Genomic DNA, 25672 nt, shown 5'->3' with positions numbered 1-25672 from the left:
AATGCAATTTGTGACACAGTTTACCCACGTTTAAATAGGTATGGGTAAAGATTTACAACAAATGATGTAGAAAAGGATGATGTTAAACAGATGAAGGTGAGACAGAGAAGAAAATTTACCCCTCTATAAGGCTATCTAATTCATTTTTGTAAAATTTCCTAGTTCAAATTTTCAATTCAGAGGTATGCAACCTAGCATTAGAATATTTAAAAAAAAAAATTAGAAATGGGCAGGAGATTATTATGAAGTAAAGAAGGTTGCATACTGCTGTAGGATTAGAGGAGTCATTCTGGCCATAGAGGATATCGCATTTATCTAATAGGAAAAACCTTAACCTATCACTTAATAATTTAGGTCTTTCCAAGATAGAACCACTGAAGCTGATGTTCAGCATACCATGATACATTCTGAAAGATACCAAAGTAAAAATGTGAGAAATAGTGTTTGCAAGAAGTAAATAAATATTGCAATATTTGTCAGTTCTAACAAAGAATATATAGATCCCACTGTTACTTGTAGATGCTATTTGGATGATTAATTTACTGCTAATATCTAAGAATCTCCTAAAAATATATTAATGAGTTTTTGAAACACATGCTCTGTAATGACTCAGATGCCCATACAGCTTAAGTATATAATAGTACAATATGTATGATAACCACTCTATTTAAGTCCAGCAAGAACAATACCATAATCCTGCTTATTTCATTGCTTTTACTATATTCTAATATCTTGACAATTACTTACAAACCATATATTCCAATCCTACATTTTACTAACTCATTGTGTGATTAGTGTATAGTTTTGTGCTTCTAGCCCAGGCAACTTCCCAAGCAGTGATGTCCATGACCACCCTTTGATGTTCATTTTGGATCCTGTTGTAATGCTCAATCTGTGTCTGGTTCCTGCTGCATATGATTACTGGTACATGACTTATGGTTCATTTAGGAATAAAAGCTGAGTCAAACACCAATAAATGCCAGTTGTTTACCTCTAAACCAGTCAATTTTCTTTCTTCCCTGAGGAAATGGTACAGGAGCATACTGAAACTTGGCACGCGCAGCTTGAACACTGAAGAAGTTGTTTGAGCAAATTACATGGGAAAGCCAATTTAAAGTCACTGAAGTGCCACAAATATTGGGGGAATTCGAATGATTTCACTGTACTGAATGATGACTTCTCATTCAAGGGCAAGAGTCTGCTTATAGAATGTGTATAAGATCTTAAGTACTTGTTATAAATAATCACACATATTTTATTTCTCTCATTTCAGTGACTATTTCGACAAGTACCTTCTTTGATGGCTTGCTGGTAACTGGGCTCTACACCTCTACCAGTGTTCAGGCTTCCCAGAGTGTTGGTGGTTCTAGTGCTTTTGGATTTGGTAAGTCCACTGTAATTTATATTCTGCAAGCCAGGGTAATGAATACTTGATCATTCAGAGGACATCAATAACAACACAGTTACTGAAACAGGTTAATTTAGACTGAATAATCAACAATACATGGAAGTCAGCAGGAGTCAATGAGATAAGGCAGTGATGGCTTTTAGACAGCTTTTATTTCTTCCTCCACTTTTTTCATCTTTGTTCAGCCCTGGTACTGGTGTACTGAATCATATGAATTCTAAGAGAGAAAGACCTCAGCAGCTAAACTGGTTAAAATAGCCATTTCTAGGTGGTATGACATTTGGTGTAAACTAAAGCATTTACCCCAAAGCGTCTAGCTGTTCTTGGGCTGAAAAACTAATTGCTTTGAGCTTATACCAACCTACTTTTTCCATTCACTTAACAACAGAGTCTTCCTTAAATCCAAAATGCTGGTCAAGGTGTTCTATATAACCAATTATTTTCAATGTACAAAAACCAGAATTGTAGTAAAAAGGGTAGGACAGGTTTTGCAGAATTATTATATATTTCAAATTCTGCTGTAGCATTTGGCAGTAGTATCCAGGTCAGCTGTGCTAAGGACAAGCACTTTTTAAAAATAAATTTGTACAAGTAATTTACAGCTATACCCTCTGCAGTTTGTTATTTGGTATAATAGCATTTTTTATGTTCTTACAAATAATTGTAAGAATAGCGTTCCTCCAGTTGGAGGATCTCAGTGACCACTAACAAGCAATCTGGGCTGAAAGTACGGAAATAGATACCAGTTGTATGAGACACCTATTGTGCTGCACTTGCATTTGGGGAGATCATTGCCCTATGCAACAAACTCACCGGGCAAGGTATACAGGTCATGTTTAATCACATCTAAATGTTTAAGAATGGAAATTAAGCAAGGTTTTAAGTACCTAAATAGCTTTGTGCATTTACAAAGTATGTCTGTGTTTTTTCCCTAAATTTGTATCTTCATCAGTAGAACAGGGCTGTTAAAGTGGGTGTCTCACTGAGACAGATGTTAAAGTAACATTTGATGTGTGACAGGAAAAAATATGTGGCCTTTTTTAACTTGCCAAAGGTCATTTTCTAGCTCTTGATGTGTTACTTCGACCATTCAGTCACTGGTAAATAACCAACAACTAAACTGGTGACACGTGCATTCTGTAGGTCAAAAGAAGAACAAAACCTACAGGCTGGGAAAATACAAAAGCCAAAGAGATGCAAAAGCAGTCGTGTGTGGTTGGAGGTACCTCATTTTGCTCGTAAATGAAGATTCTCAAACATCATGCCCCGGGGAGGTCTGCTGCTCCATCTCGAGCATGCCTCCATCCATGTCAGAGAAAAACGCCTGCCATCCATGACCTTTCTTTTGAACTTTCTGTAGGCAAACAGTATGGTCAGTTGTGTCACGGCTGTTATGCAACATTTTAAATAAAAATCTCATTTTGCTGTTTTTCACTGCTAGTGCCCAAGCTTGCATATATATGGGGAAAAAAAGCCCAATCTGAATGTTTCAAAGAGTTAATGCTCTTGCACAGTGTCTTTGCAGTCACAGTAAAAAAGTAAACAGTGAAGGAAAAATATCAATGGCTTTTAAACTTAATTTTTTGTGAATATTCAGTCCATGATGTACTGATGCCTCTCAGGACTGAGAACTATATAAACTTTTCCTTTCTGTTCTGCAAAGAGAGATGAGAAGGCTGGTCTCTTTCAAAAAGCGTATAGCATGCAAATCATCTGCTTTTCAAAACAATGTGGTAGCTTTAAAAATTAACTATTTTGAAATCTATCATCTGCAGTTGAAAGAAAGAGCGGTGTCCACAATTTTCAGTATCCTGTTTAATGAAATAGTAGATGGGAATGGCATTGTTCCATTTTCTGAAGAAAAAGTAAAGTGCTTTCTCCAGAAACCTTGGATCCGTTTATGTCATCGTTTCCAATTAGCAAGAAAGCTGCTTCTCCTTTTCAGCAGGTGATAGTGATGTTCAGTTTAGATTTAGCTTGCTGGAAATTATTTTATTAAAAATGTCAAGGACTATGTCAGGTTCAGAGGCCTCAATTCGAAGATTTGAGTGGTTTATCATAGATTAGATGGGGAGCCAAAGCTGGGCCTTTAAAATCTGAAGATAGCAATATTCTGAAACTGCGTTGATAGTGGTTGCTTACGGATCAGGGAAGAATGTTTTTTCTCCCTTGCAATATTACAATTGAAATGCTCTTGTCTGTGTTACACAGGAGGTCATGCTAGATTATCATAATCTTCCAGTCTGCCCCGACAATATGAAGTCTTCCCAACATACATGTATCTGTCTTTTGTGCTGTAAGTTATTGTATTGTGGCTACAATCTTTTAATTACCCCATTTAGGAAGTCATTTGATGGGGACACAATCATTGTCAGTTATCACAGCTAACCATGTCAAGAAGCTTTGAAGAAAAAAAAAAAAGATAAAATACGTTACTGCTAACAGAGTTAATTCTAAGGGTTATGTTTCCTTTTTCAGTATATGTTCTGTAGCCAAAGAAATAGTTCCTGCTTTCCTCTCTGGGATTATACTGACGTGAAAACTTGCTGAAATTTTTATTTGGGAAGCCTTCTAACAACTCTTTTAGGGAGAAATGGGTGAGCTTTTGGGGATAAAGCTTAATAGTGTCTTTTGTCCTAAGATGAGCCATTGTCCGGGTTCAGATAAAGGTAAAACTAAAACTGTAAAGCTAAAATTAAAACTAGGATAAAATGTAAATGTGTACTTGAAATTTCAGTAACCAAGCTGCAAGGATCCTTTGCAAAAAAATGATCCCTAAATCTACCCTTTAAGAACAGCATTTCTTTCTTGGCTTGATCCCTTGATACATCGGAATACCCTAAGCTGCATCTCTCCAGTATCGTTTCCACTCTCCTTTCCTAATCAGTGCGGTGCATACGTGGGACCCGTTTCCACGTCCTTCAGCATTGCCTGCTGAGGGCTCAAGAGCAACCCCGCTCTTCATCTCCCCTGCTCTCAAGCCACATGGTCAGTGATACCCCTCGGTGTTGTCACACCCCATCTCTCTCTCTGGAGATGCATTTTGGACTCCTGTGGGAGCTCTCCATCCCTCTGTGTCCTTCCTTTTTTCTACTTTTGACTGTGAGGGTCCTTGTTGGCATCTTTTCGGCAGCTTAGGGTACCTGCTGGCCATGCTCTGGGGTTTATTGGCCCACCAAGACTGCCCTCCCATACAGCCAGGATGTCCATACAGTCACTGAGGGTTCCCACTGCTTGACTTCTTCCAAATATATGAGGAAAGTGGGAGACAGGAGTGTTAAAAACCGTGTTAGAAAGCTACAAATGCAGTGGCGGTTTTGATAGGAATGATGGCTTGCAAATGAGATAAAGTTAAATGGGTTTGGTGGCTTGTAGGGGTACTGGTCTGTAATGTGAGATAAGTATGAAAATACAGCTCAGCTCCTCCAAAGCCACGTGCACTGGAGAGCAAGGAACGCAGTAGCATTTCTGCAATTAAAGGAGAAGACTACAGCGTAATCCCTCAGCACCGGTAAGGAGCGCTGTGTGCTGAGGACCTGAATCTGCCTCATTCACGGGGTCGTCCCGGCTGGCAGGCTGGTTTTGCAGAGAGACATGCTGGGCTCTGCACATCAAAGCTTGCCTTTGACCTGCCACTCACGCTGCATCTCCATATTCAGGTTCTTCCCAAAGCTTTCCAGCTCCCTGGTAGATTTTCACATCACGCACAAATGACAAATTATTTAAAATTTAAGTTTGGTGTAATTAGTTTCTTACAAACTACAGTGGAAAATGTAAGACTTTATAGTTAAGCTCCTCACCCCCCTAATTGTATGCAAAATCATAATTATTACATTGATGTTTACCTTTTAATAAATGTGAAATAAACAAGTGACTTAATGATAATATTTGTATATACATTAATCTTTCAACCTCAATGGAAAAGGTCCTTTTGAAAGTTCATAGACTCTATTAAGTAGAGACAGTAAACTCAAAGCTGTCATTACACTGGGAAGAGTTGCCACAGGCCTAATTGGGTAACAGAAAATTTTTGCTTTATTTTCTGTGGAGGTTTGTACAACTTGTAATTTATTATATTTTTAAAAAATATGTCTCCTTTCTACTGTGAGGTCATGAATTGCTGGTGAATTCTAGTTTTTGTTTAACTCTGTGGGCTACTTTATAAGAGTGATGTTACCTGAAGATATTTTAGTGGCTGAACAGGGGTATTGCATCTGCTAGAAAGCAAAAAATAGAATATGAAAGATCATCTTGCAGTCTTTCCTCGTTTGTAATTCTTTGTTTCTATACCATGAAAGTGATCACACCCACTGTAAGTAATATGTCGAGTCTCTGGGATTTAAAAAACAAACAAACAAACCCCACTAACACAAAAACCGATGAACAAACAAAACAAAACAAAAAACCCCAACTGAATAGTTACAAATAGTCTTTAAATATTATTATAAAAATTTAAATATTATTATAAATATTTAAATTTGTGAATAATAAAGTTCCTAGAGGAAATTTTAGGAAAAGCAATCACCAGAAATAATTTACTTGGCATTACATTATATCTTATGCTCTTTTTAAATTATTCTATTGCCTTTTGACAGGATTAAGGCAGCTTTTACATAATCCTCTGCTTGGTATTTTGATTACATACATCTTTGCATAGCAGACCAAGACCAAAAACCCCTTTCAGTTTATGTATGAAGGATCGTTTTGATCTGGCTCCATGTGAGTTGGGGATTGGGGAAAAGGATAAAAGTAGTTCCTTGGTCCTGAGCAGTCTTCGGGCAGAGTGACTGTAGGTGGATGTCATTGGTGATGTGGCTGGTTTCATCTCCAGAAGAATAAGGGCAGAGAGAGTGCCAGGGTGGCTGGAGGGCACCCACAGTGCCATCTCCAAGAGGGTACCACAGTGTCATCTCCAAGAGAGGGTACCACAGAAGATGCTCTGGTCATGGTCCCCAGCTCTGCTGGTGCATCAGTCCAGACTGTGTGCTGGAGGCATCAGAGGCTTCCACTGTTCCTGGATGGGACGTATGGTTTCCAGCCTTCAGAGGCTTGGTTTTGGCATCAGTTTATGTTCTAACACTGTTGATTCTGGGGCAATGTTTTGCTTTCAGATTTTGACAGATAAAGGAAAATATCCCCCACTAAAATTGTGAGATGGGAAAAGGCCAACTGTTGGATTTTTCTTGTGAGGTGATTGATCCCTCCTGCTCAGACTTTGCCTCTCTGTGCTTGTTCACAGCTTTAAAAAGTAAGGAATAATCAGCAAATGCCAGCCCATAAAAAAAGAAAATATTTCAGCTATGTACATGCTACCACTCTTGAAGCGCAGTTTTGTAACTCACTGAAATTGCTGTAGATCCCTGGTTCACTTTATGACAAGCCAAATGGGCTCCAGGACCTTTCCTTCACACTGGAGATATTTGCCAGAAACCAAACAGATGGTAAACTAGGAAGAAATGACCCTCGGCATTCTCATTAGAACAGTTGGGGAAATTTTAATAGGCCCCCATTTGCTTCATGCGGTATCTAATACCCTTTGAACTGCTACTTTTTTTTTTTTTTCTGTTTGTTACAAGTCAACTACTGCCATGTATATTTTAATAGGGATTATCAAATACAATTTGCCCAGAAGATGTACCAACCCTCTGCTGCTAATTAGCAAAGTTTAAATAATCACTGAGTTTTGGAATAATTGGAAAGAAACACTGTTTTTCCTGCCAATGCATAATTACCAATTAACAGGAAGATAAAGTATCTGTATAGAAGTCATATCTTGGAGAATTTGTTAACAGTCAATTAAATAGTGAGTTGATGCCAAACTGACATTGGTCAAGAAAGTTTACATTTGAGTTTAGTTTTAAGAGACTCCCCCCTGCAAATGGTATGGAACTAAACCATAATGATGATAAAATTTTCAAAGTTTGTGTGTCATGATGTTTAATTACTACTTAAATGTTTTTATGGCCAAAAGGTGACCATTTCTACAAGAGGTTGACTATTATACGTGCCTTATGGAAAGGGTTTCAGCTTTATTAACAGAGCATTTTTTCATTACCATGGCATAAGCAGTAATTGCTCATGCTTATCCAAGAAGGAACTGTGTCCCCAACTATTTTACCTGCTGAGGAAAATTCCCCACATGTAACTGGGTAAGGCAGACAGCAATGCCCCAATGGAAGAGCAAGCTACCTGGAGAAGGAGCCTACTCAGAAAATACATAAACTAGCTTAGTTTGGGTCTAGTTTGAACCTGTCCCATCACCCTGAACACTTTTGCTCATTTCTGCAAGAACTCTTGTACTTGTTGAGTTTGCCCTAACCCCCTGCCATGGCGGCAGCAGCTCTTGGACATCAAAATCCTATTTTACCTAATCTTCTGAGAAGCCCTGAGTTACTCTGCACTTCAACACACATAAATGTGAGTGGTGGTGTCTGCTCCATAATATATTTCAAATGTCTTTGGAGTGTTATGAAGATGACAGTAAAATAACTCAAGCTTTCCACCTTTCAAATATACCTGGAGCTCTGGCTAGTGTCTATGTGGTCAAGGTTGAAAAGGGGAATGAACCTCTGTAGAAGTGTGGCACATGGAACATTGCTGGTATTTGTTAGCGTTGAATACTGCATGTATAATTCTATAGGCAAAACTTAATGCTTTGCAGATGAGATGAGAGGTGGTTGCTGCATTGGGATGCAGAGGAACATTTTCTGGTGTGGCGGTGCTTGTAAAGGGGCCTCTGGAGTTTTTAAACAAGAAAATGCCTTTAGAGACAGTTTTACATACTCAAAACCAAAGTGCTAATTGATGTGTTGGGGCCAATTTTGGTCTAATTTAGCAAGTACATTTATTCAGGAGTGATGTTTTTTCAGGTCTTATATACACCTGTTTTTGTCCCCTGGGTAACCAGAAAAATGGTATGGGGAAAAGTTAGAGCATCATTGAATCTTAATGTGTTTTCTTTTTTTTTAATTGCGTTTTAATTTTTAATAAAATATGTGTAGTAAAAACCTGATGTAAAACTTTGTGAAGCTGTAAGATCAGGGTTTTTGCTGCCTCATGCCTCTGAGAGGATTCTGATGCAAATAAGGTATGGATTTCATTAAAATATTTTAAGAGATTAAAATATTAATTGTGACAGGTTGGTGATGTTTATCTATACTAGTACTTACTGAGAGTAAAAAGGAATGCTTTTTGCAGTGTACAAATTGTAGGCCCTTTTAATAATGGAAAACAACGTTTATATAAATATATACACACAACACATATATATATATATATGTATATATATATATGTATTTGGTCCTCACTCTCCTTTTTTCATCCTCATATCAAATACCATGTTTAACTGGTGCATTTTGAATGCTGTTAACCAGCATATTCCCCAGTATAGCTATACTTCAAGCCTCTGAATCTTGGAGATAAAGCTAGCTTGCCTGTTCTCAAGAGTAACCCCAGAAATACATTTTCCTGGGCTACTTTATAAGCTTGTAGGTGACCTGGTGTCGAGACCTTAAAATCTTCTATCTAAATTCTGCTGTGACCAAGAGACAGCCAAGTAGCCCCAATGTAACTGCTAGAACCTGATATACCAGATTAACTTGAGTTCTCTTATATGGCACTGAATTCAGTAAAAACCAGACAAACAAAAGACAGCTGGAAGAGAAGGACTTGGGGGGCAACCAGGTACATGGAGCTGGTCTGGGCATTTTCTTGCATTGTAGATTAGCAATTAAAATACTCATAGAGTCTGAGGGCCTGAACTGCCCACTCTTATACCCCAGGAGGCACTGAAGGGAGTAGCTGAGCTACTTGCCGTCGCTGAAATCTTGCCTTAAAATCCATCTTCTCTCCCTCTCTCTCTCTTTTTTTTTTTTTTTTAACGGGTAAGTCATCAATCACAGAAATGTCAATTTCTCAATAATTTATTTTATTTTCTTAACAACAACATTTGTCTTATTCAGCAGTTAGAGCGTGATCTCTAAAGCAAGGACTTTATTCTGTACAGACACGCTGGCACAACAAAACCTGATCTTTAACTGTTCGTAACTGTTATTATAATATGGATAACAGCACATAAAAGTGAAGGAAAAACAAATTAATCCTTCATTGATTGCGGCAACAATAACAAAATACTTTCCCCTCTAAAAGATGTGGTTATGCTTTGAGAGCTACATTCAGCTGGATTGACAGGCTGAAGTTGCACGGTAATTCGTAGTAACAGAGAGGTATCTTCAATAAAGGAAAAAGGGCCACCATCTAGAAATTCATGGCTGTCTTAAAGTTGCATTCTGTGTGTGTATGCCTCAAGAATATATTAAGCAAATGTTCCCATGGCTGCATGAACTGCACGGTGCTGATGTGCTGCACCGCATCGTTTCTGCGATGCCTGTCATGTGTTGTGCTGCTGCAGTCAGCCAGAGCCCTCGCTCCCCAGCTTTCCCCTTGTGCCAGGCCTTATTTTCCTGCATTTTGTGTTTATCAGGATGTGATCGCATATTCAAGCTGAAATTACTGGGCTCTTGGACTTCATCAATTAATATGCATTGAAGGCTCTTGCAAATGTGAAATGATATTGGGAAATGGTTATTATTGTAATTTCGAAGACAAGTTTGTAAACTAATTTCTGACATATTATGACAAACAAATGTTGTGATCATACTGCTTCCCCATATCTGCCAATTTGTTATATTTCAAAGTGGTGTTGATTATATGTCGTGAAAATTCAGGCTTACAGGAAAATGGAACTCAAGAGCCATCTGTAAAAATCCTGATCGTCACCTGTCCTACCAGTTGATTTCACTGTTTGCTTGTCTGTTATCAGTGTTGTGACTGATAGCTATTTGTGTGTTTGCAGTGATGGTTCACAAGAAAAATCTGCTTCAGGTCTTGAAAAACGAATAATCCAGTTTTAAGCATATTCCAATGAAAGTGAATTGCTGTTTGCAGGGAATGATCGATATGGTTACAATCCTTATCAGATGCCGAAATATAAGGACTAGCGAAGGTGGCTACCAAGCCCATGCTGCTGTGGGGTGAGGTGGGAGCAGGGCTGGCTCCTAATGTCATGGTGCACACAGGGAGGAGCAGAGACCCCGTCGCGCTGCTCCTGCTCAGCTGCCACCGGCAGTGGGGGTAAGTGGAGAGGAGGAGGGATCGTGCTTTTGTATGGGCACAAGGTCATGCTCACAGAGGGTAGGTTGAGGTGAAAATTGTGAAATTACTAAAAGGCACTTGTTCACATGTGAGCATCACCTCACAAGAGCCCGAGTCAGTCTTAAAGTGATTTCAGTCCAGTCATCCTCGCTATAAAATCCTTAGGAAGAAAAAGTGCAGTCCTTCACATGAAGAACTTACTCTTTGGAGTAGGGTTGTTCCTCAGATCCGCTCTGCTGCATCTTATTACTGAATGAAATCCATTATTCCAGGGTGATCGTGTCAATCTAGGCATGAATTGGCACCTTATTTTAAAAAGTTTTTAAAAGAGAAGGGAAAAGAATTATTATTTTTAATTCATTTCAGAAAATGTGTTCATATTTTATTAGTTTATCTACTACTTGAGTTTAATTATTTTGAAGATCTACTGGACCTGCTGTCATACGAACACTGACTTTTGCTACAGAAAAGAAAAAAATGCATCTTAGTTCAAAACCATAACTTCAAGATATAAAAATCCCTTAAACCAAGATTTTTTTTACACTTACCGAATGAATCAGTGTACTGCAATTCTTGCCTCATTTCAGCCCTTAGGCAACATAATGCAATTATTAAAATTGGTGCAGTTTGTAACCAAAGTAGTTGTCTTTTCATAAGCCTAAGCTTGAGCTGGTTGAATGCTTGAAGGAAACAACCCTTCAGGAGAAATCCAGGTGATACACAAGTACAATATCCAGCCTCACTGCAGGAAAGTAAAGAACCTCTGCAGCCGTGTAAGAATGTGGGGTTTTTTCATATAACATAAAATTGAATGGCTGAATGTTGAAAGACCTTGTGGTGTTTTGGGAAGATATGAAATTGGTCAAAGCACCCCAGTTGAGTTCTGGTTTATTTAAATAAAACTATTTAAGTAGTTACTTGACAATGCTATTTTGGCAGCATTACAGGAAGTGATGAAATATTTTTACATAACAGATTATTAATAAAGTCAGTATCTTTTGCCTCTAACACCTTGAGATTTGCTATGTGTCTGTTTCTGGATAAACAGCTAACACAAATATTTTGTGACACTAGAGTCATACTCCAGTCATACGGCATCACAGTCACCCTGATGTTCTCTGACATGCCGGAAAGATGATGTAATTATTAAAAGACTGAATCAATAAATGCTGACAGCATTAGCTGTTAAGATGAAGAATATGAGCATTAATGAAGTCTAGATAAAAAAAAAATCTTTCAGAGCTGTTTTATCCTGCAAGTCTTAATTCTTAGAAAGATTAAGTTTAAATTTTTAATTTTAATGTGAATAGTGAATTCGTTGAAATATTTCATCTGCTTGCTCAGCACATATATATGTTAAGCTCATTATTTTCTCCCTGTAAATGAAACTTTACTATTTTTAGATTCTGTAATAAAGGTCTCGGTAAAGATTTCTCTGTGTTGACCAGCTACTTAAATTTATCACCGAACATGTAATAAGTAACATCACAGGCACTAGTAACCACCCCATAGTCATAATTCACTCAAAGAGGCAGTTTTGTGATAACCTTTGCTTAAGGAGGGCAAAGATATAATGGACTCTCTAAAAAAATCTTCAGTCATAATCTGCCAAGAGTTCAACAAAAATTAATTGGGATGTGATTTAGCTGCAATTTTCCCTGACACTATCAGAAAAGTGTATGCTGGCTTCTAATTGAAGTTTGGCTAAAGATTTAGCACGAATACAGAAGTCGGATTTGCTCTGAAGAATTTGTCAAATATGTGTCACAATCTAAAGGACTTTTTGCTTAGCATGGAACAAATAAATGTTTATTACTTCTCCACTGAAATATGCTGAGCAGGATATGCAAAATTTAAGAATGCTTTCTATACTGAGGAATTAGTTACCGAATTTTTTGCATTCATAAAACCAGCAACATTTATGGTTTTCTTCTGTGCTTTACTCTTAGATGGATCTCCTCAGCCTATTTCTGAGGATTCTTTCATTAGGTACTTTATTTTTGCTGTGTATAACATGGGGAACTTGGCTGGTTGAGTCTTTCACACACAGAAGTGCCTTCAGGTGCCCCGTTTTCCAAGGGCTGACACTGAAATGCAAAGTATTTCTGCGTATATAATTTTCTGACACTGGCTGCTGTTCATGCAGAGGAATGTTGAAAGACATCTGTCATATTCTGTTACGGCAGGGGGGGTGTGAGAGGAGCTGAGCTGGTCACCCTGGGCTTCCTTCGCTCTGGGGAGAGAGACCGGCACCGTGGGGACGTGGGTCCTCCTACCCTGCAGTTGCCATCTGAACTAGTCAGGAACAGGCTGCCCAGGGGGGTTGTGGAGTCTCCTTCTCTGGAGACATTCAAAACCCACCTGGACACATTCCTGTGTAACCTCATCTGGGTGTTCCTGCTCTGGCAGGAGGATTGGACTAGATGATCTTTCGAGGTCCCTTCCAATCCCTAACATTCTGTGATTTGTTTTCAAAAGTCCTGATTTCTTCATACTGATTTTGGTAGGAACCTAGGTGAGTAGCTCAGCTCTGGACCTCAACACAAAAAGTTATGGATCACATTTACTTCTTTATTTGATGGAAAAATACAAGACTATAAAACATATGAAGTGCAGGGAATGCAGACACTGCAAGGACAACTATACACTGTTACAATACAGTATCAGTCATATTATTAATTGTTAGACTAGCGGGGGGGGCGCAATTTTGTGGGAAAAAGCAAATGTGAAGGGAGCTGTATCTGCCCTTGGTAGGGAGTACAGAAGATGTATAAGGTACGTTCAGGACAAACAGAGCAGTGTGTCCCTGAGCTGGTTAAATACTGAAGCAATAGGGTTAAACTGGGCTGTTCCTGAAGCTTTGTAAGTTTGCAGTTACATGTATATGCTCAAGGCAGAAGCTGCAGTCACTTCACATGGAAAAAAGCTGCATTCAGTGAACCTGTAAAGGGGGGACAGATTGGCTCATAGAGGCTGAGGGACTTTGTAACGTAGAACAGTTTGTTACGTAGGATTTTGATTTAATAGCATATGCAGCATTTTAAACTTAATTGATTGGAGTGTTCCTTAGAAAACTAGCTTTTAAGATTTTAACTGTCATCGTAAGAGATGTATAAAGTTTGTTAGAATTGTGTGATAATCCACGTGAAAAAAAAAAAGCTGTCTACTTCAAGTAGGTTATGAGAATATCAAAAGTTTAATACAGAGTAGTCAGTGGCATAGTGTCTCTGGCCTGTAGCAGAGGACTTCCATCTGGTAAATTTACTTTAATTAATATCTGAAGTATAAGTTTACAAACCAGCCAGAAGAAACAGACTAGGGTGTTTGTCCTTTAAGTAAAATGCTAACAAAACTCTGACTCTCCAGTAAGAGAGCCTTTCCTATTCCTTCACCAAAGACAAGGCAAGACCACCTTACAAGTGGTTATTTTTCTTTGGCTTTTCTGTGACTGAACTTTACAATGTCAGCATTTGTTAGTAAACTATGGAGACTTAAATTGTGTATTTATGAAAAATGAGTTAGGGTATTTTGGTATGGTTCCAACTTAGAGTTATTTGAGTGTAAAGCAATCACTGAATTACAGATTTTTACACTAAAGAAAGAAACACAGAATTTTGTCTTCTGAGATTAAACTCTTTCCAAAATAAAACGTTTGAGCTTGTATGAATTCCTGCACTCTTCCCTTCCATCGTTGTCTTTAGGAAGGTGGATACTGCCCAATTACTGTCCCAAGCGAAAATGTCACTCTAAAGAAATTTAAAAATGTCACCTGGGCCAGGATGTACATTCACACATCTCAGAGCAGGAATATCCACTGCAGCCCCCTTGTGCTCAGTCTAGGGCCAGATTCAGATGCCCACACCTGTAGCAAGTCAAGGTTCCCACAACCATCGCTCAGCTTCCAGCACCTGCCAGAGGAGGTCATGGGTCCCCATTAGGTCTTATATCTTCTCGATATCTCAAGTGTCATTAGATGTCACCATGCATACAGCTGGTGGTAGGGAATTAGTGTCCTAAGGCAGACGGGTGTCCTACGTCCTGGGCTGATCAGACCTCCACTGACTGCAAGGAACCGGGAGCCCTTGCTCACACGCAGGCACGTCTACGTTGTCTCCATCTGGAGTGGAGTCCCACCCTGGCTTCTCTGCTGCAGGGACTCCAGCTATTGTCTGGTTGTGATAACAAACCGCTTCATAGTTCAGTCTTGGGAATAGCTGAAGTGCAGCTATGGCTTCCTTTAAGCATAGCTTAAAAATTACAGGAAGCTTCTTTTTTTATTTAATAAGTAAATTAATTTAAGTTAAATGTCACTTTGCTGGCACAGGGTAAGAAAAAGGAGGAAAAGTTACTGTTAACAGAGTCTGGTTTTATGCTGGCTGTGGAATTCGTGCTATTGCAAACCCTCTGAAGTGCTTTCTCAAAAGCTGGTGTAGAAGAGTCTCGCCAGGACAAGTGGCTTTTCATGAGTTGTTTTATTGACTCGCGTTTTATGGTTTCCCATGTGTATTTAAAAGCTGAATTCCAGTCTCTAGGGAATTACTCAGAAAGCATTGAATTTTGAACTAAATTAATTTGCAATTTCCAACAGAGACGTCTGCTGACAGGTTATGAGAGGGTCCAGGTTCTTGAGTCCTACATATTGTAATCTTGTGGCATGCTTTATTTTGAGTGTATGTCCTAGATATTTATTTATAAATGAATGAAATAAAATGTAAATAGTTTCAAAAATCAGTGCCAGTTATTTAAAAAATCCCAGCCATATCTGGAAACATATTAAAAACTCATTTGACTAGTGCTCACTTTCATCAATCACAGTCTAACATAAATAACAAAAGATCCTGATTTGTCCTCATTTTCATTGTCTTTTTTAATTGACAAAAGTTTTTTCCTTGTTTTACTAGTAAAAGAAAATGTACATTATTCAACTTTGTCACAAACCAAAACATCTTGAAGGCAAGTAGTTGTACCAGAGAAAAAACATGAACTCTAGAACTGATAAAAATGGGATACTGTCAAGTGGATATTTTCAGGGGAGATAATCATAGGCATGATTTTATGGGTTCCACAAGCCACATGAACAAGATACCTTGTATCACAAATATTTAGTAATAATTCCAAACACAGAGGAACTTGCATATTAACGTTAAATTGTCATCCATTTTATTTAAAGTTTGTTTCTTCAGGTGTTGGGTTTTGGTGGGGTTTTTCTGTTTTGTTTTTTAAGTATAGTTCTACAGCTTTCAGAATAACAAAGCGAGAAACTATCAATCTAATTAGACCAGCCATGGCATTCAAGAAAGCCAAAGCTGATAGCATGGTAGGAAGCTATAAGTAGATCAAAAATTATTCTAATCAAGGGAAAATAGCTTAGAGTCTTCATAAACAGATTTTGTATTTTTTGCGCCCTGAGGACAAAGAACAAATCTGAAATGTGTCAGGAAGCCAATTTAATTAAATGACTTTTTTTTAAATAAACAGAGTTTTTTGAGAGGAAAATATATGATCATACTGCAGCTAGATATCTATTAAAGCACTGTTTCATCACTTTATATGCAACAAGAAAGGTACCTGCAGCAAGATGTATCTAATTGAGTGAGACAATGTTGAGATGAATTCCAGTTAATGAATGCTAACCTGTCATTTTGTGGCTGAAGCAGTGCTTCCTGCTCCAGTGAAGTACAAGAGAAATAGTGAATATTGTCTGATATCCAGGTAATTTTTATTTCTGGCAGCCTAATCTAAATGCTACCTATTTGTATATGAACCTTAGTAAAGTCCATTTAACTGTGACATTTTCAGTGTAATTTGAGCTTTACTTTAAAAAAAATAAATGAATGATTACTGCAAGTTTCTAAAAGTGAATTTCTGACGTCAACAGAGAGGCTGGAAACTATGCTGCTTCTAAGAAGATATAATTGTCTTTTTTTGAGAGAGAAGATAAGTTAGTTAGATATTAACTTCTGGGCTTGATCACAATTTAAGCTCGATGCTCATTTCAGCAGTCCCTGCAGTTTGGGGGTGATTTACCCATTTTGACTGTCCCCTGTGGCGCCAGTGAACCATCCCCAGGAGGGGACCTTTCCGTTTGGCTCTGGTCACCAGTGCTGCACGAGCTGTGACAATGATGCTGTAGCTTGAATGTCAGTGGATTTAAACTCTGTCTTAAAGCTGGTTAGTGTCATTTATCTCCCAAATTCCTGTTGCAAAATTGTTTCAATGCTTCATTTGCTTAGTGATTAAAAAGGATCCAAATTACAATAAATTTATTCAAGTCCAGTTTCCACCCTTTGTTCTTACACTATAATTGTCCTTTGGCTAAAACGGCTCCTTTACAACCCTGTTATATTGAGCGATAGCAGTCATCCTCTCCCTAAACAAGACAACCTTTTTCTATCTCCTTTTATGACATATTTTACATTCTTCTCATCATCCTAGTAGTCCTTCTCTGCAGCTGCTCCAGCCTAAGTTAATCTTTTTTGAACACAAGCCTTCATAATTACGTACAATAATTGAAGTGATGCCTTAGTAATGCTTTACCAGTACCATACTAATACTCCCAGATCGTTACTAGAAATAAATGAACTGGTGCATTCTAGGGCAGTGTTTGCCTTTTTTCACATTGGTAGCTCTTTGTCAGACTGTGCTTGACTAATAGGGATTGAGCTTTCTCCTCCTCAATCATTTCTAGCTTATAGTTGAAAGTATTCTTGTTATTATCTGAAGTTTATTATAACCTTACACTTTCTGCAAGGGGCAAAGAAATCTTTTTGTCTACTTTTTTCAGTTGTTAATCATACTCTGTTCAAAAAAGTGCCTAATTTCTAGTTTTAACGTGTGTCATTTGAGCTTCCAGAAGCTGGTTCTTGCTGTGTCTTCTATGGTGTGTGTGAAAGTCCTTCATCAGGTGATATTTTCTTTATGCTAGGATACTTATCTACTGAAATCAAATCACTTCTCTATTTGCAAAAATCAATTATAACTTATAGAGACTAAATGTTAAGTTTTCCTAAGTAAGGAATCTTTTCTAGATTTGAGCAGATGGTATAAGGCATATTAGCTTTTCGCCAGACTGTAGAAATTTTCAGCTTCCTTCTAAAAAGGAGAACCCCAGCAACAGGTACTCTTGTAGCCTCAACTCATTGCCCCTACAGGTCTGTGGGTGTTCTGTTTTGGTTTGCACTGGTTTTAAGGTAGACACAGTTTACCAAAGACTGTTTACCATATTCCATGTAAACAACCTGGCTCAGGACTTGTTACCACTTGGCCAATGTTTGTAGCATTCAGAAAGTGATGCCGTTGGTGATTTCAGATCTGCTTCCAGATTACTGATGAAAATGTTGACTAACAGCAATACTCATAAAAATGTTATTTAATGGTGATTTATAAGGGACAGCTGGCGTAAGTGATTCAAGCACTTAATGCCATAAATGTGTGGTTTGATATTGTTCTGGACTATTTTCCAATATAGGGATATTGTGTTTTTAAGTGAAGTGCCTCAGAAAGGGCTAAAAATGCTATTCTGAATCTGAGTAGGAGTTGACAATTAAAATAAAAAGTTTCAAAATATTCTGGATACAAAAGTATTATTTCAGAGAAAACATTCTATCCTTTTCTGTTCCGCTAATTAACAACAGGGAAGAGTAGTTATTATGTGAAATTCAGGCAGTTCAATAAGAATTCACTTGATTAATAGATGCAGAATAATACATGTTAGTCAAATACTGTTTTCCTCTGAGATCCCATTAAAAATTTGATCAAAGTTTAATTACAACATAGGCCAGTTATGTTTAGATGACACTGAAAACATCAAGGCCCTTTAAATAATGGGAATGAAACAACGGGAATTGACAATTGTCATGAACCAAACTGGAAGTCTGCAGATTTAATTTTCAGCCAAATGGCTGCACAAAATATAGAAGAGTGCTCTCTTCATGATGGCACTTTGCAATGAAAGGATGTTTTTCATCATTTGCAAAACATTATATTTCCAGAAATTGCTTGGATACTTGACAGGTAGGTATGTCTAGGAGCAGGAGCTCTCGGATTTTGTGAGCACACCATTTCGAGGAGGTTGGTGACTGAGAAACCCCTGACCAATGTACACTGTATTTCCTGAGCGCTGGTGGTTTGCTATGGAATTGGCTATTTAATATTTTCCTATGTCTGCTTATTCTCGAGAAGGAAGGTGGAGGCAGCTCTGTTCTGCAGTTCTTCAGTGAGGATTGTCATTTGAGAGCTACTTGAGGAAACAGGTTGAAGGGATGGGTTGTAGAGAAAATCTGAACAGGGACATTTGAGGGTCTACAGAAAGTGTGGAAGGAGGTAGACTAGGAAGAAAGGGGTGGTGGAAATGTTGAGGGGAAGGAGGTTTGCTGAAGCAATGTGAGGGAGAAGTAGACATGAGAACAGAGGAATGGACAGAGATGAAGCTGTTCAAATCAAAGTGTACCTGCTTCTTCCTTGTGAAAAATTAATCCAAGCACTCAGATGTTGGGTTTGAGGGAGTTAGAACTAGTGGTTGGTACAAAATGCTTGAAAGTGCCTTCAATGCCTTCAATTCACAGTCAGCATTCATGGAATGTGCTGCAATGTGTGGCATAGCTGTATTTTTTAATTTGATGTAACATGATCAGTTGGCGGTGCTTCAGGAAGGAGTGAAGAATGGGATGTTCTTTTTTTGAGCAGTTATAGGGAAGAACTGCATGACCACATCATAGTTCAGTAAAGCTCCATGGGAAAAACATAAGCCTCAAAGCAGAAGTACTGCTATTCCTGCTTAGGTAATCATGGCAAAGAAAGGCTTGTCTTCAAGAAATCTCATCTGGAAAGAAGTCTCAGAAACTCTAAAATAAGGTTTTCTGAGATATAGTGTATTTCAAGACATATTTTATGCACAAAATATTGTACTAATGTAACAACAGGAGCTCTAGGAAGGAAGCTGTGATCAAACTGGTATAATTTCTAGCAGAGATCCAATTCTAACAGGATAAAGATATCTTATACTGTACTAGTTTCTTCATTTTCCCTGTAAGAAGACCTATACTGATATGAAGCACGCTTATATCTACAGCTATACTTGTAGAGATGTAGTTGTTTTACTATTACTTTCTTGTCCAGATGCTCTGAGACAGTTAAAGCTCAGCTTTGAATATAGACGTGCAGTCATTTTTATGAATAATACACATTTCAGCAGCAAAGATTTGTTTGTTTCATAGAGTGTTTGTCTTGAAGATTATTTTCAACTTTCCTATACTAACATAGCAACTTTTGTTACCCTCATGATTTCAAAGCAAGCCAGAGAGAGCACCAAAACCAACCTGTCTCACCTACGACTACTTAGAGATTCATCTTGTTGTCTCTTCACTTCAGCCTCTCTTTGCTGTCCTTAATGTTCTTCTTTAATCAATCTTTCAGTAACTCTTTTTTCCCACTTCAAAAGCAAATTAAATTTACTGAGGTAGCTATCCCTAATGGTGTGATTCTCCCAAAACAATCCAGCTGCATGTCTCTGAAAATCGCCATTTTGCACAGTGAGTAAAATTAGTTATAAAAAGATTTAAAATCTCTGAATGCCACATCTGCAGTGAATACTGGGAATTTGTTTTGGCTTATAGACTGTGATACCTAACACAAGGGGGCTTTTATAATAATAAAAAAAAGTGCCTGCTTGCAAGAAAATTATTTCTTTCCTTCATTTTCTTGGAAATAGTTGTATTGTAGGGCTAGCTAAGGGAAATGGCAATCTCTTGTTGTTTCATATATTAATTTTTTGTACTTCATAGTCCTTATTATCAAGAAATGCTTGAAATTTTTGTGCAACTGAATGTGACGTAAGTTGTAGGTAGCCTTCTGGGAGCCCATCACAGGCACCTATCTCTCCATATTGTTTATAAAAGGAGTGTAATCATTTACTGTGTGAGGGCTGGCTCATTAAGCATCTGAAGAGTAGGTTCAAGTTGTCTGGATCATGCTTGTCGGAGTTATCAGGGGCTCACTGCTTGAGTGTTTGATCAGTTTTTGTAAAAGTTTTACAACTTTATATATTCTTATCAGTAGCTGACTTAGGCAGCTGAAAGCTAATTTGGAGATGTCCACATGAGCCTAATTATTCAGAGGAGCAATTTCAGTGTAGCTAAACTTTAAGGTAAGATAATTGGTTCAAGTAGTAAAAGTTACAGATATGGGTTGGACATATCTGGGCTTAGGTTACACTGTGTGAGGGTCTGTGTATTTGCATGTAATAAAATACTTTATTTCTTTTATTTACTATAAAAAAAAATCTCGTAGATGTATCATTTAAGAAGCAACAAGGAAAAAAGAAGCATTCAAAAGCTGGAAGATACTATTACATGTTTTTGATCTTTCCATTTTTATTATTATTATTTCTCTATGGCTATCAAAATATGACTCCCCATTTTAAGCTTAGATGTCATTTCCAAAGACCTACCTGTACTCTGTACTACACAGAGTTGTGTAAGTAACAACCAGCATGTGTATAAAAAAAAATCCCATATACACCTATATGCAGAATACTGGCAGCCCTTGAGCTTTTGACATATTGCCAGGACAACTTGCAGCTCTAGTTATGCACTGCTGATATTTCAAAATATTTATGTGAAAAATAGTCGGAAGACTAATTATGCAAATTATTTCAAAGTGAAATATGGTGATTCATTGAAATAAACTGCAAAATAAAGACCAGGTAGTGTTAAAAGCATGGACTATATAAAATTAACTACAGCCCAAATTAGTGATCACAAATGTTTTACCGTCAACATTTTTGGAGGAAGCAGGAAACAGGGGCATTCTGTGCTCCACCAAGCCTTTGCTCACTTGTTGACACTGAGGAGATTCCTCAGGAGGCCACCATGGTGCTTTTTCAGCCTCACTCCAGAATGGTTCTGTCACCATTTAGGTTTGCTCCTGTGAAAGTGGGTTTCAATCTACCCAAGAAGCAGTTTATTCAACACAATCTCCTTCTTCAATGATGTTTTGGCCACTGCATTTAGTACTCTGTTAGCTTGCTTTAGGCTCCCTCATTTTTCTAGACCAAGCTATCTTGCATGTTTGACCCATCTTTGTAGATCAGTTGGAAACTCGCTAATCTACTCAGATTTGGCAAGCATATCGTTTACCAGAAATATCTTCTTATATACTAGTTTCTCTGTCAATGGGGAGCAAGATCCAGAAGCACTAATTCTCTTTGTAAATTCATAGATGCTTTCCACAGGCCTCACATGCCAAACGAAAATATGTGTATCAGAATAGAAAATATGGATGTGTGGAAAAGGCTTGTATTTGTGAGACCTGATGTGTGAGATAGCAAAGCTGCAACTGCAAAGCATATGGAAGTCCTAGAAGAAAACACCTCGATTAGCATACGTGGCAGAGCTGAGATTAATGTGAATTAGAAACCCTACTGAACTGCTAATCTGCTTTGAACAAGAAAAAACGTAGTTGAGACCTAGAGATGAAAAGTCAAATTTCTCCCTTTGTGACACACACACTTTCCTATTGATTTCATCATATTGCAAAATAACAAAGAAGGCAAGAACTTCACTATAGGGCTGCAGCTCTTTGAGATGTTTTTCTTGTTAAGGGCAGATTAGCAGGCCAAAAAGAAAAGCCATGTTTTGATTTTCATATTTTTGGCCTTCTCTTTATATGTTAATGGGACTGCTGCTCCATACTATAAGTCCCTTGGGTGTTATTTTGACTTACTGTATTTTTAAAATACTTTTTAAAACTGCAGTAAAATCTTGGAAAGCTTATCCTACTACAGTCACAGTGGGGTTTGTTTGCTCGGACAGGCAGGCTTTAAGCTAACCGTTCATTCATAGAACCGAATCAAGCAAGTTTTAAGTTTGAATTCAAGCATTTGGTCCAAAGACCCACAGCAGCAGCAGGAGCACCCAGGATGCTCCGTTCCCACTCACCCCCTGCATGTCACCCCAGATGGTTTTTTCCCAGTTCTGTCCCAGATCCTGGAAAACAACTCAAACCTCTTACACGTGATCGTTTGTTTGGCTTTGTCCTTGTATTGCCCTAGCTCTGGATAAAGCTTCCTTCCAGCAAAGCCATGGGGCAGTTTGGAGGTCATGTAGTGGAGGTCCCTTTCACCTTATTTCTTGAGGACACATCGTGGCATTAGCTGCTATCCCACGAATATTGGCCAAGCTTCAGATGTGAATGTAGTTTGCTGCTTTAATTTTGTGCCCCACAAGTGCATGGGACACCCCCCGGAGGGGGCTGCAGCTCACCCAGGGCAGGCAGCTGGGACAGGGACAGTGTGTGCTGGGCTGGGGGACACGGCTCAGCCCCACCACTGCACCGACCCGGCAGCAGCTTCCTTACAGCACTGCCAGGATGATATTTTAAGATCATATATTGAACATGAAATGACTGCAGAAGATTAGCCTTTAAGATTGTTGTAAAATGTTCTTTCGAGGACAAATATTTCAATAACAGCAGTCTTTTTCCCTCAAATTATGGTTTACATTGACTGATAGTTTACAAGAGGGTTACTGCTCTTGGTAGCTTGCTTTTATTTGCTTTTTTTATATCTGATTTGGAAATGCTCTTGCATATTTGGGATTGATAATGTTTTATCTAGACGTACGTTTCAGGCAAAGGAATGAAATGCAGAATTACTTTCTTATCTGCTTTCTTGCGACTCTCAATGGACAGTATGTGTTGTCAGATAGAAACAAAAGTGTGGTATTATAATTTTCTGTCTGTGGTATGGATGTCTTAATATATACCATATGGCTGGGGGGCACTGCACCAGATTTTCCCTCGTGCGTGGTTTTTTTCTCACTAGGTTTAAAAGTAGTAATATGAAAATGAATGACTAAAATAATTTGCTCTCCCTCTGGGCTTGCTGACTGTGATTATTCTTTCTTATTTTGGTCTGTAAAGTTTTGTGTTTAGGTTTTTTTTTCTTTTTTCCTGAAAGATTTACTGCTGTTCCTGTTTGTTAGCCTGTAATGTGTTTTCTGAGGAGATTTCTTCTTTGTGGGCACCATTCTGCATCCAGTAGGCAGAAATCTAGACTGCTGGACATGCTGCTCTTCTCTTGAGTAGCTGCTTAGTGAAATAACTCTCAGCATTATAGTCCATTGATGATTAGTGGGGGAAATGCAACATAAAGTTGCAAAGAGTGGGATCATTTCAGTTTTTAAGATAGAACAGGAGGCAAAGTAAACTATTGCCCATTTCACAAGGGAAGGGAACAACTGCCAGACTTCGCAGTGACTAAGTTCCAGTTTTCTCTTTTTTTCCTGCAACAATAATAGAAAAAGATATTAAAGATGCATGAAGAATTAAAGCAACTGTTTGGATGTTTTTAGATAAGGATTTTTTCTTTACTGACAAAAATACCACAGAGGTCTGCAAATCACAGGTGATATTGCTGCTTTAGTGACGAAAGAAAGTGTGAGAAGTGTGTAACAGGGCAACACTTTGATTTTCAAACTCCATTTTTACAGAGTACCTGAATATCATAACTTCTGCCTCCGCAAAAAGATAGTCCCTATGCCCGCCACTAACATCCTTGGTGACAGTAAGGTGACACTGCGGGCCAGGGCATCACCCTGGCGAGGGCCAGTCGAGCACCGGTGGCTGACGCTGGTCTCAGCCCGCTGTCACAGCCGTGCTGGCTGCCACCTCAGAGCTCCCTCATCCTCCATCTCACTGTTGGTTACACAGCACCCACATGAGCAGATGATCACCCTCATGGGGATGCTTTAGCCCAGACCCAAAGCATCCCCACCAGCCAAAGCATCCCCACTTCGGTTCTCCTCTGCTGTAAACACTGTAAATGTAATAGATTTGTGGTTAAAGAGGAGACATATCCATCAGTTTTTATCTTGATACATCAGAATACCTGTGGAGCTTGCAGCCCACATGCAGGACTGTGCTTCCTTCCACTGGCTAATGTGATCTGGGCAGAGATACTGGTGGGTTTTGGCCAGCAGTATTGAATCTCGGCATAGTTTCAAGAAAAAGAACTCCTGGAGACTGGCAATTTTAATTGAAATTCCTCCATTCTACCCACGAAACCATTTTTCCTCCCCTACTTCTTCCTCACCTCTCCTACCACCCACCTTCTTCGGTGGTTTCCCAGCTCCCTTCATCCCTTTTGCAGAGGCTGAGAATGACCATGGTGCCCATCAAGCAGCTTTACTTACAGCTCTAGTTTTTTTATTTATGAATCTTGAGGAATTCGTAGCTCTTTCCTCAGCTCTCAAAAAGGCAAACCAGCGCTCCTGTGTCACTGGTGTCCTCCTGCACACAGTCTTTCCTGAGCACATACAAACGGTTTTTATGAGACACCCCTACCCCCAAAATCTCCCAGAGGCTCTGGGACTGGCCGCGCCGCAGGTAACTTTGGTGTCCCAAAAAGGTGACATAGGGTTGTAGGAGATCGTACATGGCTCACCCAAACATGAGCATTGCTGGGGCTGCTGTAAGCCGAGCCATTGGGAGGAGGTGGGATCAGGAGACCTGGAGAACCTCCAGGACTGCTCCTCTGGGCAGAAACTGCCTCCTGTCTGCAGTTCTGTGGGGGTGTTGCAGCCATGAGAGGACACACCATGGTTTCTGTACACAATACGTGTTTTCAAGTTGTCTTTCAGATCATCTGAAATAAGGAATTTGCATAGCAACCTCACTCCGAAACAAGAAACAATGTCTATAAATGACAAATATTCCATCTGGAAAAATATTTCCATGGAATTCACTCTGGTTTCATTATATAGTTATCCTTATTGATTGGTTTGACTGACTTAATTTGCTTTGGAGGAAATTATTAAGTTTAAAACATCAGAGTTCACAGATAATATTGATAACAGAGGGACCGTGCAAGTGCAAAAGTGCAAAGAAGATACCAGGCACTGAGTGCATCCTTCAGTGGCTGAGGCAGCGACAGCAATGTGGACAAATGCAAAATATGTCTGTGGGCAAAGGATCAAAATAGAGGAAATGTGTTACAAGGCAAACTGCTGCCAGAGACCATTACGTTCATTTAAAATAAATTAAAAAGAGACTTAGTGTTTTGTAGGTAAAACCTCGAAGCCATTATCCCAATTAGTCATACTAGACTAGAGAAGA

General features: G+C 38.7%; 1 protein-coding gene across 1 annotated transcript in view; it reads left to right on the top strand.

Annotated features, from left to right (window-relative positions):
• The window catches only part of RELN (reelin), a 289052-nt gene that overhangs the window by 46652 nt on the left and 216728 nt on the right, over positions 1-25672 (top strand). The window contains exon 2 of the mRNA XM_065628247.1: positions 1274-1384. Within this exon, the coding sequence (XP_065484319.1) occupies positions 1274-1384 (111 nt within the window). The remainder of the gene's footprint in view (positions 1-1273; positions 1385-25672) is intronic.

Source organism: Caloenas nicobarica, chromosome 1, assembly GCF_036013445.1.
Source record: "Caloenas nicobarica isolate bCalNic1 chromosome 1, bCalNic1.hap1, whole genome shotgun sequence".
In the NCBI taxonomy this organism is placed as follows: Eukaryota; Metazoa; Chordata; class Aves; order Columbiformes; family Columbidae; genus Caloenas; species Caloenas nicobarica.
Note: the sequence above shows the minus strand (reverse complement) of the source record. Positions and strands in the feature narration are given on the sequence as shown.